This window comes from Sphaeramia orbicularis, chromosome 11 (assembly GCF_902148855.1).
Source record: "Sphaeramia orbicularis chromosome 11, fSphaOr1.1, whole genome shotgun sequence".
NCBI lineage: Eukaryota > Metazoa > Chordata > Actinopteri > Kurtiformes > Apogonidae > Sphaeramia > Sphaeramia orbicularis.
Window position 1 is genome coordinate 22,966,927 of NC_043967.1, and position 18,506 is coordinate 22,985,432.

General features: G+C 36.9%; 1 protein-coding gene across 1 annotated transcript in view; it reads left to right on the top strand.

The window, feature by feature from the left end:
• angpt2b (angiopoietin 2b) overlaps positions 1–18,506 on the top strand; it is a 54,520-nt gene that overhangs the window by 17,947 nt on the left and 18,067 nt on the right. The window contains exons 2-5 of the mRNA XM_030148238.1: positions 1,844–1,999; positions 2,669–2,790; positions 14,759–14,991; positions 15,297–15,421. Of these exons, the coding sequence (XP_030004098.1) occupies positions 1,844–1,999; positions 2,669–2,790; positions 14,759–14,991; positions 15,297–15,421 (636 nt within the window). The remainder of the gene's footprint in view (positions 1–1,843; positions 2,000–2,668; positions 2,791–14,758; positions 14,992–15,296; positions 15,422–18,506) is intronic.

Genomic DNA, 18,506 nt, shown 5'->3' on the forward strand with positions numbered 1-18,506 from the left:
TATTATCAAGAAAACATGGAAAATGGATAGATATCAGCTCTGAAATTAAACTCTTATGAGTTATTTTTGTTGTTATAATTATATTTGTCCAAACAAATGTACCTTTAGTTGTACCAGGCATTAAAACGAACCAGAAATTGAAGAAAACAAGGGTGGACGAATATTTTTTTCCGCAACTGCATGTAGACGTATCTCTATAACTGTCCAAACATCTTAGTTTCTTAATATTCATTTTAAAAGGGACAATGACCACTGTCATTATGGTATTTTATGAAACGATTTCCACAATGGGTTGATGGAATTTATGTTGCTTTTACAGCAAATAAGTTTGATTGATGTGTTCTGTAGTTGTGTGTCCGTACTGTGTTTACAGTAAGTACAGTAAGTGTTGGATTTGTCCACTTAACCTGTAGAAGTTTATGCAACTGAGGAAATATTGTAAATGAAGCTGCATGTTGGATGAGTTGAGACCACTTCACTACAGTAGCTCAGCTGTGGATGGCAGCAGATGTACGTTTTGTTTGTTAAAGCAACATTGCAAAACATGAGAAATTGTTGAAGTTTTTATGAGATGCATAAAAAGTACATTTTGCTCATTATGAACAAATAGAGTGAGAGGGAAGAAAAGCAAGCACTATGATGCTCTCATTTTGATGTCAGCTGTACAGAAAAAATGGGAGTGGTATCCAACTAGTTTGCTATGTGGGTGCTTCCATGAAACTGGTTCTTAAAAACAGGACATGGGGGCCAAAAATTCAAACTAGATGTAGACTAATGTTGTGGAGCAAGTTTGGAGGCACTTTGGGTCTATTTTAAAATATAAATATTTAATGAGATAAAAGAGAAACAACGAAACATAAAATACTCGCAGGCAAACGTTTTTGGGGACATACAAACAGAATGAAAGAAACGTGTCTGTTAATTCCTTCTTATGTCCGAACTGGCTAGGGGAACACCACAAGTACAAAACATACATCAGTGCAATTTATTCCAACCACTAGAGGGCCCCCTTTGCTTGCGTTGAACAACTGAACATCACATATTATTGGGCTTATTAGTATTAGTACTTATTAGTGGGCTTAAGACTCCTGTCAATCACTCACAAGCAGAAATAAACTGGTGTGGACATAAACATGGAGAAAAGTAGTGGTCTTTTCCATGGACATTTTCATTTTAAATGTCTTCAGATGGTGGGGTTGAGAAGGACACAGTTGTTTGGAAGCACTGACATGTGGAATTATTTTTATCACCGGAGTATTTCAAGTCTGAAATATCACTTAAAGGTAATACAGGCTTTTGATACCGGCAACCCCCCCCCCCCCCCCCCCCATAACTATGCGGTTAATTGTGATTAATCACAGAAATTCATGCGATTAATTGCGATTAAAAAATTTAATCGCTGCCCAGCACTAATATTTATATGAACTGTATTGTCTCATTTTATGTCTTGTTATGAAAAATGCCTCTATGCCTTAACATGTTCACATCTCATAGGTCACCAGAAAAACAGTTTTATGGTTAGTAATGTTTTCAGTGTTGTATTAAGTTATTAAATACTGTGTATCAGTCACATGTTAAACATTGAAACTAGATGATGAAACCTAATAACATGCACATTGGGTGTACAGGTCTTCTGTTAAATTCTAACCCATGGAACGGAGTGGATGTTAAAAGGTTAAAACATTGACATCTTACATATATTCTTGAGAATACAGTACAGCAGAGTCAAATGACTGGAAGGTCATAAAACCAACAGGACTATGAATAATAACCTCTTCCATATAACTGTCTCATCATCATCATACAGAGGCATTCTGACATCCTCTGTTTGTTCTTCCTACAGCTGGAGAACTTCATTCAGGAGAACGTACGCTCTGGGATGGAGGAAATGAAGAGAACTGCGGTCCACACCCAGACAGCCGCCATGCTGGAGATGGGAACCAACCTCCTCAGCCAATCAGCAGAGCAGACTCGCAAACTGACAGACGTTGAGACCCAGGTGAGGCCTTCAGGAAGCATTCGAGAAGTCAATCTGCAGCCAATCCAAATGGAACAACTGCGGGGTCACACCCATACAAAAACAAATGATGTCATTTTTGAAGACTCGACGAATACCTAATTAAATGCAAATCAAATGTAACCCACCATGAGGCCGTGCCCAAACGTGGCCGCAACCGCGTTAAAACAGCTGCTATTTGCTTCTCCGCGCTTTGATTGACACAATGAGTCGAGCATGGCGTCTGACAACAAGCCAATTAAAACATAAAGCTCAGTAGCACAACACAGATGTGTCTTCAATCAGGCCATAGAGCTGTTATTACAGACTGAGCTGTTTTGGTCCTTTATACACTTATCAAAGTCAACATGAAACCACAACCTGTACAAACATCTGAGCTGCTTTGTTCAAGTTTCTGTTTTATCTGCAGCTTCAAAACATGTCACAGGTGCTTATGAGATAATTTTTACTGAAGGTTTCATTGTTAGATCAAAGAATACGCATTATGAACTTTATGATGTGACGGACTGTGCAACATTGTTTATCTCAAAAAGGTTCTTTTGTGAATTCACCTTTTAGGCACGTTCTATATCATTACTTTTTATTGTCATCCCTTCCTCAGCCTGCACAACACACTGAAACAGAAATAGTTTTCTGTTCTTTAATGCATAGGTGTTAAACCAGACCAGTCGTCTAGAGATCCAGCTGCTTGAGTACTCGCTCTTCACCAACCGACTGGAGAAACATATTCTGCTGCAGACTCAAGAGATCTCACGCCTCGGTGATAAAAACAAGTGAGTGCGCACACACACACACACACACACATTTAAAGTAAAAAACTATTCAGCAAAATGAAAATGCCAAGTCATGTTTGCTTAACCGTTTAACCCCTGACGTGTCTGTGGAGAGCATTCTGAATGTATGATTTATTCTGAATATTCATAAAAATTCAACCGTTTGCTCAATACGAAAGATTTCAAAGCGGGCTGATAGAATAGATCTTATTGCTTACATACTGTAGATATCTGAGCATGCTCAGTGCACCCCCCAGCATTTGTGTAATGGGGGACAAAACACAGAGCAGTGAGTGAGATCGACTCACTTTTTTTTTTTTTTTTTTTTACACGGTTTTCCTCATTTTTTTGTTTTTAATTTGTTTGCAATGTTATAGTGATTTTCCTTTATTTATTTATTTTACTTTTTATTTAGATACTTTCATTTTTCCACAAAGCAGAACATTCTCTCACATAGGACCCTATGAATTAAATGTGGGGTAGGAGATGTTTTCCTGGAGCATTTTTAATTATATTGCTTAAAATCCCCTTCACACCCCAGTTACAACCAATTAATTAAATGTTCTAACACAAAAATAAAAAATTTTATTCACCTGTGGAACGGACAGGACTGAAAAAACACCATCCAATCATTTTAACTGGCCCATCGAAATGATTGAATGGTGATATGTCTATCAAATTCAACTGCTATTTGTCCCTCCCCCCTCTGCGAGTACAATCAATACAATGGAGGCATGGCTTCGGGGGGGTGTCTGAAGAAAGGAGTTTGGACTAATGAACTGTGTATTTTCAAAATGTAGCTTGCTCAAATTGTTTTTCTAGGATCTCCTACCCTACTTTTAAAGCACAAGTAAATGGAATACAATAGAAATACCATAAAGAGAAATCACATGGAAAACAAATATTTGTTTGTACCAAGGAAAATTACAGCAGTACAATATCATAGAGAGATATAATCTTATAATAGCTCCCATTCCTTCATCAGTCGCCCAAATACCAAGTAATACAGTTCCATCTTTGTTCAAAAGTGTCCATCTTTAGTTGTAAACTTGTGGTTATTCGCTTCATAGCGTAGAGATTTTCCTTTATTTTTTAATTGTGTTTTTACCGAGTTTTGTTGTCAAACTTTTTATTCAGAAATTAGTCACAAAAACATTTATTATTACAATTACAAACCAAAAGTACAACAGAGGAAAGCAAACATAACAAACACACAATTTAACAACCCTCATCCACCCCCCATCCCAGGACTTATGATATGGCCACATAATTACAATTATATTCAGGTTGAGTTAACAATATATTGTTGAAGGGGTTGCCAAATCTGATTAAACTAGTGTCGTTTATGTAACAATGAAAACCATATTCTCTCCAGGTGAGAGAGTTTAACCACTTCTTCCAGCCATAATTTAACTGTAAGAACTTCATTTTTTTCCCAGAACAACAAAACAAGCTTTTTTACTACAATAAATGCATACGATAGCAGTTGACAGTGGTGTTTGTTAAGTTGTGAAAACTGATTTGAGGCTCCAAGTACAACCAAAAGCTCAGGTTTCAACTCTATATGAAGGTTTTTACTGAGTTTTGACCGTGTAACTGCATTTTAGAGTTCAACCAGATGCCAAAAAACAGCTGGACTGATTTAGAAAAAAAAGAGCCCCCAAACAAAACCTACTGGACCAAACTTCAAATACTTGTTCAGTGTGTTCCAGTTCACAGTTCATGTTCAACATCCTAAATCTGTTACTGATGTACATTCTAAGTGCTTTATTTAGTAAAAACCTGTCAAACTTCAATTCCTCTTTTTATCTTTTTCTGTTATTCCACCCTGTTTTGACCCTAAAACACACAGTAAAACAAAACCATTGAAGAAAAGGAACACAAGCAGCTTTTATGACGCTGAAACACATGCAAATTCACCTGGAATAATGTCTCAGGGGTTAAACGGTTAATAAAATTATATTCTCCTGTCTTTAGAGCACCAATAGGTTTGTCAGTACTATTTGCATCCATTTCTTTATCCTGAAAAAAATTATATTCCTACTAAGCTGTTTACATGGATTGTGAAAATGACTATTCCACTAATATTCCTCTTCACATGCAGCCGTGCATACTCTGATTAGTGTAGGTTGTTTTTTCTGAGTTTTTCATCCTGGGAAGATTTGTTCAACTAAGTAAACACACCCTCTCTCTTCATTTTCTTCAGCCACCTTCTTGAAAAGGTCTGGGTTGTGATGTTTGTGCACATCTAAAACCTGAGTCTTTCATTAGGCTTAGAAGTAGGTGCCTTTCTTCCTGGAGGGATTTTTCATTTGGGTATACAGCCTTTGAAACTGTTGGCTTGTTTATTTGTGTACAACCATGAATGCATTATTATAGCTTTATACAAAAGACCCAAACATTCACCAAAAACAACTACTGATCTAAAACATTTAATAACTGTTGATCCATTAATCCTATATATACATGTAAATAATTGGTGTAAAATACAGTTTGTCATCTTTTCATGGTTATCAGATTTGACTCATTTGGATGTTCAGGGGCTCCGTAGTGAACATGGAAACACTGTCATCTTCTACAACATTGATTCACCTGTAAAACAAGTGGAATTTGATAGAAGACAGTGGATTGAGATGGTTGTTTTTAAATTCAATTATTGATATATTTGGTGAAAAAATCACTTTTTCTTAAGTTTCCTCTGTTTTGCTATAAAAACCTTTGAATTTAATGAGTTTTTATGAGCATCTAAATTAAGTATAGGAAATTAAATACAGGAAAATACATGATTTACAGTGACAAATGCAAAATACAGAAGATAATATTAAAATAAATGATGATAAATCACTTAAGAAAGGTTAAATAGAGAGAAAAATTCATTTGGGAACTGCCACAAAAGTAGAACTGAGTCTTTATGGGTAAATACATTGTCAAAGGTCCAGTATGTTAGGTTTGATTCAAAGGATTCAAAGTGTTTTATTGTCATGTGTGCAGTAAAGAAACAGATTTCCCAGTACAATGAAAATCTTACTTTGCCAACCACACTGGATTCCACAAGAATTTAAGATAAGTATAAAAAATTTTAATAGAATAATTTAACTAGGGAATTACAACAGCCAAGACAAAATTAAATAAAAAAAAATGGAATGCAAAAGAAAAAGAGCATAAAAATATAAAACAAATATAAACTTATATACTGAATAAATGCAAAAAAACATCTGCCACAGATATCCAATCTAATCCAATCCATCTATAAAGCACATTTAAAAACAAGAGAGTTGACCAAAGTGCTTCATTAAAACACAACATATTAAAACCATAAAAATACTTCAAACAATAGAACACATAAAGCATAGTGCAGATAATCTAGTTTAATTAAATTTGTATCCAGTATCTTGTAACAGGATACTTCAATAATGGGCTGAGTATGTGAAAAGATCCAACAGATGATCTTAAGGGTTTTAAAGGAGTGATATTTAGCTTTAAAAAAAAAAAAACAAACAAAAAAAAAACGGAATCATGCATTTTTTTCCCTGTGGTCTACATAAACTGTAAATGCTATGCTTGGGTCTGAATTCTTCATTAATTCAACTCAACAGGTCCATCTTCAACCCTATTTCTGAGTAATGACACCAGAAAGGTCGTTTTGAGTGCTGGCCCTTTAAATGCAAATGAGCCATTTCACGCCCCCCCCCCCCCCAGGATGTTGGCTGTGCTGCTCTGTCCAGTTCAACCAACAACTGAACATTTTAGGTAATCAGCTCAAAGTCTGGGCATATTTTCAGTATGGACTACAACCGCTGCTGCTGACGAACAATTATGGTGTAGTCAGAGAAATGTTCTTGACCTTATATGTGCAAATGTCGTGACGTAACTAGTTATAGACATTACAAATTAAGAAGGAATTGAAACAGGTTGTAGAAATCCACTTGAATGAAAATAAAGATAGCTTTGCAGCACCTGGAGGGTTCCAATTCAAACTTTTGGAACTATTAAGGTCCAAACACACAAAAAAAATTTGCCAAAGACTAATAAAAGTGGGTTTAGCAAAATATGGCGCCTTTAAATTTTAGTCGATTTACATTTACTACATATACTCTGCAGATTTGGAGTCTGTTCATGGTAGTATCTATAAATAGATCCATCATATATCTGATTGGTACACTTCCAGTTATTGTTAGCTTCTTATCACTACCTTGGATCGCACCATATGTCTACACTTTTCTTCTACAGTTGATTCTTCCTGGTGTATTTACATGAAGTTTACTTTGTATTTGGAGTCGTTCATATCTAACTCCATTCTATCTACTGTCCTCATTGGCTATTTTTTAAGTTAATAACCTGTACAGTCCCTTGTTCTTTATTGCCTTTCTCTGCAGAGCCTCTACAGCAGCAGCAGTGGGAGCAAAAACGAATAAAGGCTAGAGCATACTGACAGTTTCAATTTATTTTAGCGTTTGGACCTTAGACTTGGATCTCATGTGAACCGGCCATCCAATGGGAACCTCCAACAAATTTACGTTGATTGCAAATTGTTTGCAGGTTCTTTCTGTCTCACTATGAAGAGGACAAAACAGTGTTGAAACGTTAATGTGTTTGCACAATCAAAAATATACTGAAACTGTCAAGAAAGTGTGTGCTCCAGCATTTTTTCTTCTATTTGCTTCAAGTGATCCAAGCTGAGAAGCCCCTTATTTTTCTTTTGTCTTTTGGAAGATATGCAGAGAACCTTATTTTACTGGTTACTGCTAACAAACATGTGACTCCCAGCACAAAAAAGACATAAACTTCATGTAAGCATAAACAAGAGGCTGTTTGTATGAACAATATCAGATTCAGAATAAAGAAATATTCCCAACCACTTCTAGGCAGTGTTGTGGAAGTCACTCTCGAACTGTGATACATTACAGATTACTTGTTACTGTTTAAAAGTAATTCTTTACCTTACAATATTACTGTCTCAGAATTGTAATGTGTTATATGACTCTTATATTACTTTTCAGTTACATACAGACTATCATCATAAACCCCCCCCTCCCAATACAACAGATAGGAGAGCCTTCAGATGAATAAATTTGCGCCTCAAAGTACATGTTGACGGATAGCTCTGTAAGTAACAGTACAGTCTATGATGTTCGAATCCCAGCAGGAACATTTTTATTTTTTTCAACATTTCACATGTTCAAACAGGGGGCATGGCACCGAGGACACTGGTAAATAAATCTACAATTGATAAAGAATTCTAACTAGTCACAGAAATGTTAGCTTACCATGTCATTGCTGATCACAGGAATCATGCTAACTAGCTTCTTAAAGCAGGGTTAGGGTTAGTAATGAGCATACGTCCATGTGGACAATGGACTGTCTTCTGACATCTTCACTCATTGGCTGAACACCAACAGGAAACAGAACTTTCCTGCTGCATTTTTGATTCCTTAAAGCAGCGTATGACTTTCATCACAAATTTTTTTTCAAAATTGTTAAACCCGAGTGTTAGCCTGATTATCACTAATTCATTAGTCTTTCCTCGCTTACGTACCTGAATCACTTCTCTCACGGTCACCAACTTCAAAGATGTCTCCATCGTAAACACAGTCTGTTTGTTTTTATAACAAACTGAAACGTCACTCGGGCCTTTTTGGAAATTATGTCGCCAAGTGCATTGTGGGAATGGCGACCAAGTAAAAGTGGTTTCTCACAAATTCGGCGAGAAAACGAGCCAGATCTCTACAATGTAAAGTTATAGAGTCCACCAGAGTTGTTTTAAAGAATGAATATAGTGGGTGCACTTCACGACAACATTTCTGGAAAGGCTTGAGTAAGCATGGAAAAACTAATGGATTAATGATGATTAGGCTATCACTGGGGTTTTACAAATTGGCAAAAAAAAAAAAGTGAAAGTCATACACTGCTTTATAATAATAATAATAACAATAATAATCATAATAATCATAGTAATAATAACAGTAACTTTTATTTATATAGCCCCTTTAAGAACTGAGTTTACAAAGTGCTTTGACAGACAAAGCAGAAGGGCACAACAGCAGAATACAAGATGCAAGCAAAGACACAAAAACATAGAAAACAACAGAGTCAAAGATATACAGGGTGGGGAAGCAAAATTTACAATATTTTGAGGCAGGGGTTGAAAGACAGTGTATGACCAATTAGTTTTTTGAAAGTCATGAGAATTTATTTGCCACAAGAAAATTTACATAATTGAAAATGTTTTTATTCTATGTGTCCTCCTTCTTTCTCAATAACTGCCTTCACACGCTTCCTGAAACTTGCGCAAGTGTTCCTCAAATATTCGGGTGACAACTTCTCCCATTCTTCTTTAATAGTATCTTCCAGACTTTCTCCTAATAGTTTTGCTCATAGTCATTCTCTTCTTTCCATTATAAACAGTCTTTATGGACACTCCAACTATTTTTGAAATCTCCTTTGGTGTGACGAGTGCATTCAGCAAATCACACACTCTTTGACGTTTGCTTTCCTGATTACTCATATGGGCAAAAGTTTCTGAAAAGGTATGGATAATAGTGTTAGGTATGATTATGACATCAATATATGTTTGGTTTCAAAACAATTGACGTAGTGCCTGCTGAGAAAAAACAACTAAATGTTCATTGTAAATTTTGCTTCCCCACCCTGTATATATATATATATATATATACAGCAAGCGCGAAAACATGACACTGAATAAATTTGTGTATAGAAGTAGAGAGGGCTGAAATAACATAACATGATGCTGTCAATCAATGCAAAAATGAAGTAACAAAATAAAACATCATGTATGTCAGTATGAATGAATAACAAAAACAGGGTAAAATGAAATATTCAACATTAAAAAGAGACAACATCACATAAAGGCAAAGGCTTTAAGGTCTCATGGTCTTGCTGTTTTGTTTTGTTTTTTTCATTTGTGCAATTAAATTATGGGCGAAAAGTGTGTTGTAACGCAATTGCTATTGAACATGTACCGAGTAAAATATTATTGAAAATTGATTAGTAATGACTTACACTACTGTTTTACAGCAAAAAGTAATCTGTTACTGTAATGCATTACCCAACACTGCCTCTAAGATCACTTACAGGTTGACAGACAAATTCTGTGATACACGCTGAGACAAAAGACGGAGTCACTGGATTCTGGAATCAGAAGATTTTACTTGCAAGGAGTCAAGTACATACAGTGAGATGCAGCAGTTGACTGACTAACACCAGGAAGTTTAAGATCTTATAAAAGAACATGAATATTACAACCAGTGGTCCGAGTGTACAAACATAATGACACTGATCAATTTCACCATTGGCTTAGGTATTCAAAACATGGTGATGCATGGGCTCAGTGACCACGTTTGTACTCTTTTCCCACCTACACCGTGGCCTGATCTCCTCAAGGGCTGGTCCCAAACTGGATGGAAAACAAGCAGATAGCAAAGAAATGGTAGACATATCCTGAGTGGATATGTCTGGACATTCTTACAGAATATGTCATCATAACCCATCCATGACTTGTGCTCTGGACACTTGGTGTTTACAGAATATAGTCTAATAGTCTGATATTATATTTGTCTAACACAGGTATCCGTTAAGAACCATGCTTCTGAACTATGAAGTTTTAGCTGCCTATTTTTTCCCCCTTAATTCCTAATAAGTTGTTGTGGCTGCTGTAGGAAATATAAATGTATCACTTCCTGTTCTGCAAAGGATTTTCTCTCAGGAAAAACCTACTTCATGTTAGGGTGAGGAATATAAAGACCCACATAGGTGTAATACACTCTATATCGACGTGTATAAGTGTGTAATGACTCCAAAGAATGACTCCGACGGACAGACTTACGGGGCACTTAACAAAAATACAATGTGCATTGTGTGGCCATGCATGTGTTTGTGGCTGCAGTGAATAGGCAGTACACTTTAGGAGGGGTTTCCCATTCTTCTCTCTAGGAACACAAGGTCAGCTCAGGGCCAACGGCCAATGCAACGGGGGTTATAGACAGGGTGCTGCTGTAGTGTGAAGGGAGTGGGTGTTTTCTCTCTTTTTATCTGACTGTTTATCATTCCATTCATCTGTACCAAGTATGACTGGAGGAACACGGTGCCCCAGGTCCACCACCTGTTACACATCTGGCCCTGCTTGGAGTTTTCTCTGCCCTTTGGCCCTCATCCTTTAAGTTGGTGACATGGGTCTGACATGTAAATAATTGAATACATCTCCACAAGGGTAAACAGCTTGACAGAATGCATGAAAATTAGTAAGGTCGTAGCAGATCTGCAGCTAAACAGCGGTGGAGTAAAAGGGAAACAAGCTCTGTTAGGCTGTGATGGGCTACTGCTGCGGATGCTTCAGGGCTTGGACCGGGTTTCTAAACTGTTTCCATTTAACAAGGGCAGAAAGAAACATGTTTGTTTTCACAGGCAGCACATGTAAAATAGTGTTGGCAGGGAGAACAGTGCATTGCAGCAGGAAAGTCGTTGAACAGAAATATATATTACAATAATAATGAATAGCTCAAGATCATATGCATAATTGTGCAAGATGTAATGAGATCTGAAATTACATATTTAGTCTGTCAAACAGTTTTATACAAGTTTAGGCTATTCAATATCATCTCATAGACCAGAGGTGGCCAACCCTGGTCCTGGAGAGCCACTATCCTGCATGTCTTAGAAGTTTCCCTCTTCCAGTACACCTAACACTCGTTATCAGTCTTCTGCAGAGCTTGATGATAGGCTTATCATTTGAATCAGGTGTGTAGGAAGAGGGATACATCTAAAACATGCAGGATAGTGGCTCTTCAGGGCTAGGGTTGGCCACCCCTGTCATAGACAAACACAGTTTTTGCTTCACTACACATGCCAGCAGCTTTAGTTGTAAAGTTTGAGATTACAGTTTTTCATGCCCTTCCTGTTTAGTGAAAAACTATATTTCAAATGTGTTGATGGTAAATTTTTGACAAACTGAAGAATGAAGTGTTAGTTTATGGAACGATATAGACATTTTCTTCCTTTTTAACCCATAAAGACCCAGTACTACTTTAGTGGTAGTTCCCAAATGAATTTTTCTCTCTCTTTAACCTTTCTTAAGTGATTTGTCACCATTTACTATATTATCCACTGGATTTAGCACTTTTTCCTGTGAAAATTATGCGTTTTCCTACATTTAATTCACTGATTGTGTAGATGTTCATAACAGATCAGAGTAAAGTTGAGGGTTATTACATCAAAAACAGTGAAAACTATAACAAAATCAATCAATAACCGAACATATTCCCAGTGTGTCCATCCACTGTCATTGATCCAACTCCACGGATTTTACTGGTGAATCAATGTTGTAGAAGATGACGGTGTTTCCACAGTAACAACAAAGCCTCTGAGTTTAGATCAGTGGATGCTTTTGGTTGCCGGTGACTGTTCGGGTCTTTGTGAGTCTAGCAAAATAAACAATTTTGTTACACTGGTCTACAAGCAAAATACTTTAAGAATAAAAGCAGTGTAATTTTACCAAATATCAAAAGTCGTATTTGGCCAAAATTTTGAATATAGAGTATTTGGTCAAAATGAACTTCTATAAATGAATGACAAAATGGACCATTGGTCTCTGAGCTAAAGGTTTTACTTCAAAACACTCTATGGACATTAGAGCACATTTTACATTCCTTCTAGAGTTTTTATATATATATATATATATATATATACATATATATATATATATATATATATATATATATATATATATATATATATATATATATATATATATATATATACAGGGTGGGGAAGCAAAATTTACAATATTTTGAGGCAGGGACTGAAAGACAGTGTATGACCAATTAGTTTATTGAAAGTCATGAGAATTTATTTGCCACAAGAAAATTTACATAGTACAAAATGTTTTTATTCTATGTGTCCTCCTTCTTTCTCAATAACTGCCTTCACACGCTTCCTGTAACTTGTGCAAGTGTTCCTCAAATATTCAGGTGACAACTTCTCCCATTCTTCTTTAATAGTATCTTCCAGACTTTCTCCTAATAGTTTTGCTCATAGTCATTCTCTTCTTTACATTATAAACAGTCTTTATGGACACTCCAACTATTTTTGAAATCTCCTTTGGTGTGACGAGTGCGTTCAGCAAATCACACACTCTTTGACGTTTGCTTTCCTGATTACTCATATGAGGAAAAGTTTCTGAAAAGGTATGGATAATAGTGTTAGGTATGATTATGACATCAATATATGTTTGGTTTCAAAACAACTGATGTAGTGCCTGCTGAGAAAAAACAACTAAATGTTCATTGTAAATTTTGCTTCCCTACCCTGTATATATATGTACACTACGAGTCAAAAGTTTGGACTCACCTTCTCATTTAAATGACATGAAATGGACCACAAATGGCCAACAAGTGCTCAGCATCACTGGGAACTCCTTCAAGACTTTTGGAAAACATTTCAGGTGACTACCTCATGAAGCTCATCGAGAGAATGCCAAGAATGTGCAAAGCAGTAATAAAAGCAAAATGTGGCTATTTGAAGAATCTAAAATATAAAACATGCTTTGAATTATGTCACACTATTTTTAACTACATAATTCCATATGTGTTCATTCATAGTTTTGATGCCTTCAGTGAGAATCTACACTGTAAATAGTGATAGTCAGTAGAAAAACCAGGTGAGTCCAAACTTTTGACTGGAAGTGTACATGAACCTATGTATAGTAAAACATTATCACATATCTTGAAAACATTATCAAACCAGCACTCTGGTCATTTTTTTCCTGATTCATCTTATCAAAGTTTGCAGGATTTTGCCCATTTTATCTCTGGAGAGGGTCATTTCCAAAAAATGTAGAGTAATGTTGGAAATGCACTGTTACACAGCTGATAACAGGGCTGTATTTTGGAGATAGCTTACATTTTAAAGAGACATTTAAGGTTGAACTCATTTCAACTCCTTTATATACTGTAGCAGAGTTTAATTTACAAAAAAAGGATCTCCCTTTATAAGCTCATCACATGTTTGTGAATCAGTGACCTTTAAGAATGACCTTTCTCATTCAAGGGAAAGGATATTTTGCTTTTACTTCCGTACTTTTACTGAGTGCTTTACTTTACTAACTTCACTTCAGGTGATTATTTGACATCAGTACATTTACCTGCAGTGGACTATGTTCACAATGCTGTGTTGGTATTTTTACTCAAATAAAGGATCTAAGTATTTCTTCCATTATCGGTAAAATACACAAAAAGAAGACCAATTTGTTTTCTTGCTTTGCCACTTTTATTGAGTGTTCTCCTACAAAGCAAATATGAAATGGAAGTGATGTAAGAAAAAAGATGATTTGGATTGATCCAGTTTTCCTTCTAGGCCACATACTGATTTGCTGCCTAAAGTGGGAGATTGAGAATACACGCTTAGTCTGGCCAGCCTGTGTGTATGGGGCTGAAAAGTAGCTTGTTCAATCTGGGTGGCTGGATTGTTTCAATAAATAACTGCTGCAGAGTCGTTAGTCAAAGCCATAAAGATCAGGCAGCGGGGATTTATGATCTTCATTTGGAGGTGGGGGGTGTGGCACACACACATACACACACATTGTCAGACTGTTGCCCCATGGCTGTGATGGAGAGGCTTAGCATGCAGGCCCATCTGTGGTTTCTGCTGCAGTACAGGTGTTTATATGATGTTAGCCTGATGAGGTCGTCTCACTCATGTCTATTAGTCATCTCCATGTAAATCTGATCGTTTGCTGTGAACGTGTGGATTGTGCATCGGCACCAGCTCTGCCTTATTTCCTCACCTATACAAGTTGCATTGTTACACTTCATTTGATATAAGATTGTGTCTTAGCATTTTATTTCTCTCCAGTGCACTGGAAAGAAGGAAGATTGGATTTTATTTTTTTTTTCTGTTTTTTAAAAAATAAGCCAATACTCATGTTGATGTATTTTTTGCCTTTTGTCCTTGACAGTTTTTTGGAACAGAGGCTTCTGGCGCTGGAGGCTCGGTATGGGAAAGAACTGCAAGGCTTACAGAGCGAAAAGCAGCAGCTTCAGGAGCTTCTGGAAAAGCAGAGTCGACTGGTCAGTCAGCTGCAGGGTGAACTGGGCAGCTCCACACACAACAGCTCCGTACTACAGAGACAGCAGGCAGCGCTCACGGACACCGTTCAGCAGCTGCTGGCTATGGTCAGCAACTGCAATGGTGAGGCGGCTAGGAGCGCTTCATTACCTCTTTAGTACAAATACTACTGTTATATGTCATGACCACTGGAGTTCCATTACAGCTAATGGGATGCTACCTGTGATTTGACAAATGTCCATATTTAAAAATACCACCTTCAGCAGCTATAGTTTCAAATCACAGCAACACCACGCAGAACACACAGGTACTTCACGGCCTTAAGCCAGAGATTAACATTACAAAATACCTCACATATGGCATCGAGATTTGTGTGCAAAACCCATAAGGTGGCCATCTGTAAACATATGCCTTCATTCTTTTTGCAGAAATCTCCAATACGCCCAAGAAGGAAACGCTTCATTTCAAGGACTGTGCAGCTATCCTGCGATCTGGTGTGACGGAGAGTGGAATATATAGCATACGTCTGCACAACTCCACCCAAACTGTCAAGGTAGTGAGGTTTTAAGGTCACTGGCCTTTTCTTGGAACAATGATATTAATCATTGCATTATAAACCTTTACGAAACATTTTATTAATTTACCCTACATTAAACCCACCCGTAGAAAGTAGAATAGTTACCCAGTACTCTATTGAAGCATTGCATTTCAGAAAAAAATATCATACTTTTTGCTCAACCATAATGATTTGACATCTTTAGCCATTATTTTCCCTTAAGAATTACATTATACATGATGGATGTGACCATTGTTACAGATTAAACCAGCGGTCTCCAGTTGTGACTCCACTGACCTTTACGCACCTAATAAAGTCCTCTATAACAAGTGGTGCCAGGCACAACAAAAAACCCCACCCCTTGTACGTATTGTAGCTTATTTTGGTATCGATCCAGCTGATGTCATCATGTCTATGCGTGTGGTGATGTCAGCATATCAGTTGTCTCTACAGGGTAGGGAAGCAAAATTTACAATATTTTGAGACAGGGATTGAAAGACAGTGTATGACCAATTAGTTTATTGAAAGTCATGAGAATTTATTTGCCACAAGAAAATGTACATAATAGAAAATGTTTTTATTCTATGTGTCCTCCTTCTTTCTTAATAACTGCCTTCACACGCTTCCTGAAACTTGCGCAAGTGTTCCTCAAATATTCGGGTGACAACTTCTCCCATTCTTCTTTAATAGTATCTTCCAGACTTTCTCCTAATAGTTTTGCTCATAGTCATTCTCTTCTTTCCATTATAAACTGTCTTTATGGACACTCCAACTATTTTTGAAATCTCCTTTGGTGTGACGAGTGCATTCAGCAAATCACACACTCTTTGACGTTTGCTTCCTGATTACTCATATGGGCAAAAGTTTCTGAAAAGGTATGGATAATAGTGTTAGGTATGATTATGACATCAATATATGTTTGGTTTCAAAACAACTGATGTAGTGCCTGCTGAGAAAAAACAACTAAATGTTCATTGTAAATTTTGCTTCCCCACCCTGTATATATGTGCCAAGTTTGAAGTTTTTATAGATATGTGAAATGTGAAATTCCACACATTATAAGTAAACAGGAGAAAAAAATTCATTAAAAAATTCATAAAAAAATTGGAACTTTGATCTACTTTTCCCAAAATGTAACCACATCTATTGTGGGTCACTGGCAATCTATAAACCAAATTTGGTATGAATTCATCCAATAGTTTTGCTGCTAGAGTGTTAAAAAACAAACAAACCGGACCAAAAAGAGTAATAATACATCAGTCAGACCAAACCAGCACTTTTGTGTCACCACTTAAAGTCTGTTTTGCTGTTTATACTTGGGTACTTTCATTTCAGGGATTTTCATGAATGACTTTTAACTCTAATGAAAGACCTTTTTTTATATTGCTGAATTAATATTTTAATGGTCTGAGTACTGCCACCACTGATTGCCTCCTCTGGCTTTGTGTATTGCAAGAGTTTTGAGCCATATATCATGACATTCAGAGGTCTTATCATTATTTTTTGGACTAGAGTAAACACTGGAAGGATAAACTAGTCTGATGTAATGGTAATTTGCTGGGGCTGTGGTATGGAGGTAGATGGAAATGCCATGCTGGGTTACAGAGAGCTGAAATAATAAGCAACAGGAGCATTATACCCTGCAGGCTCCATGGTGAGTGTATGCTATTGAATACAAGGTCAGAAAAGCTTTGGATGTATCTCCAATGACCTGAAGTAGCTAAACCTCAGTAACCCAACCATGGCATGCACCAGCAGGCTATTGACAAGTATCCACACTGCAAGAGCTTACAAGGAAGGGGGAAAAAAAAGAAGAAAGGGAAATAGTGTTGTTTTTTTTTTTAATGCATTATTTTCACTTGGGTTTGTTATTTGGCAACATCATCTAGCGCCGCTGTTTTTCCTCCATTCTTCCTCTTTATTTCCTGTGGGCAAGGCAGCCAGGTGTTAGGCGCTGGAGCCATGTGTTTCCTGCCAACTGGGGCCAGTGTGCGTTTTCACTGAAGCAAGTTTGCGTCGCCAAATCAGCACTGCTTTCAGTCTATGCCATCTAACTCCAACGTGGCTGGCGTGCTTGGTGGTGGCATGGAACTGGGGCAGATACAAATTGCCCTATTTTCTAAGCTGAGAGTGGGATTTCCTAGTTGGACAAGAGACAAAAGACCTACATACGTGAAGTGTTTTTCACAGTGCATGGGGTATTCATTTACTATCTCAAGATTATTAATAATGATGATGTTTACAAAGCTTTTTTTATTACCCTGTTGTGTATATTTTTCAGAGAAACACATGCACAAGGCTCATAAAATTAAACACGAATTTCGGTATGTGTAAACACATACCGAAAATTTTCTACTAATCCCCTAAAAACCCCCTTCAATTATAGTTATAGTATTATCTCTAGTGTAAATCATAATATCTGAGCTGTGTGCATTTTTTTCCCCCCACTTTATTGTTACAGCTTTGGCCCTAAACAACATCTTGCTGGCTAATAAGAAGAAAATTTGGACCATTAAGTACGGATCTGGTCTAAATCAGAATAACGACCGCATTTGGGAAATGACTTAAAATGAGAATTCTATTTCAAGGCCTATTTTGTATTTGGTGTGATGCTTTTAAGGCCAGTATATTGGTTTAATGTGCCAGAGGATAATCACAGCACATTGCCAGTCTGAGGTAAAAGACCTGAGTGCCTTTTGACCTTGCTTTAGCTTTCCTGTTGTGGGAAAGTGCTGGAAACTCTCATTTCATTTCTGACAGAAAATAGCCAGTTGGGATGTTGAAATTGAGGGACCTCTTGGGACGCTGCTGTACAAAGACGAGCGTCCCCACTGCATGACTCTTAAGATGGGCTGGGTGGTTTGGTGAGTAATATTAAAGTAACCCCACCAAATCATTTACAGTATATTTAAGTTGTAGTCGTCGTTACTGATGTGGAAAAAATCACAAATATATAAAATGAAGTGAAAATATCTATGCAAACTAAATACCTTGATTTCCGGTTGGATTTGCACCTAACAGGTCTATCTTAAGCACATTACAGTTATTTTTCAGTACATTATAGTTTTCCAGATTCCACTCA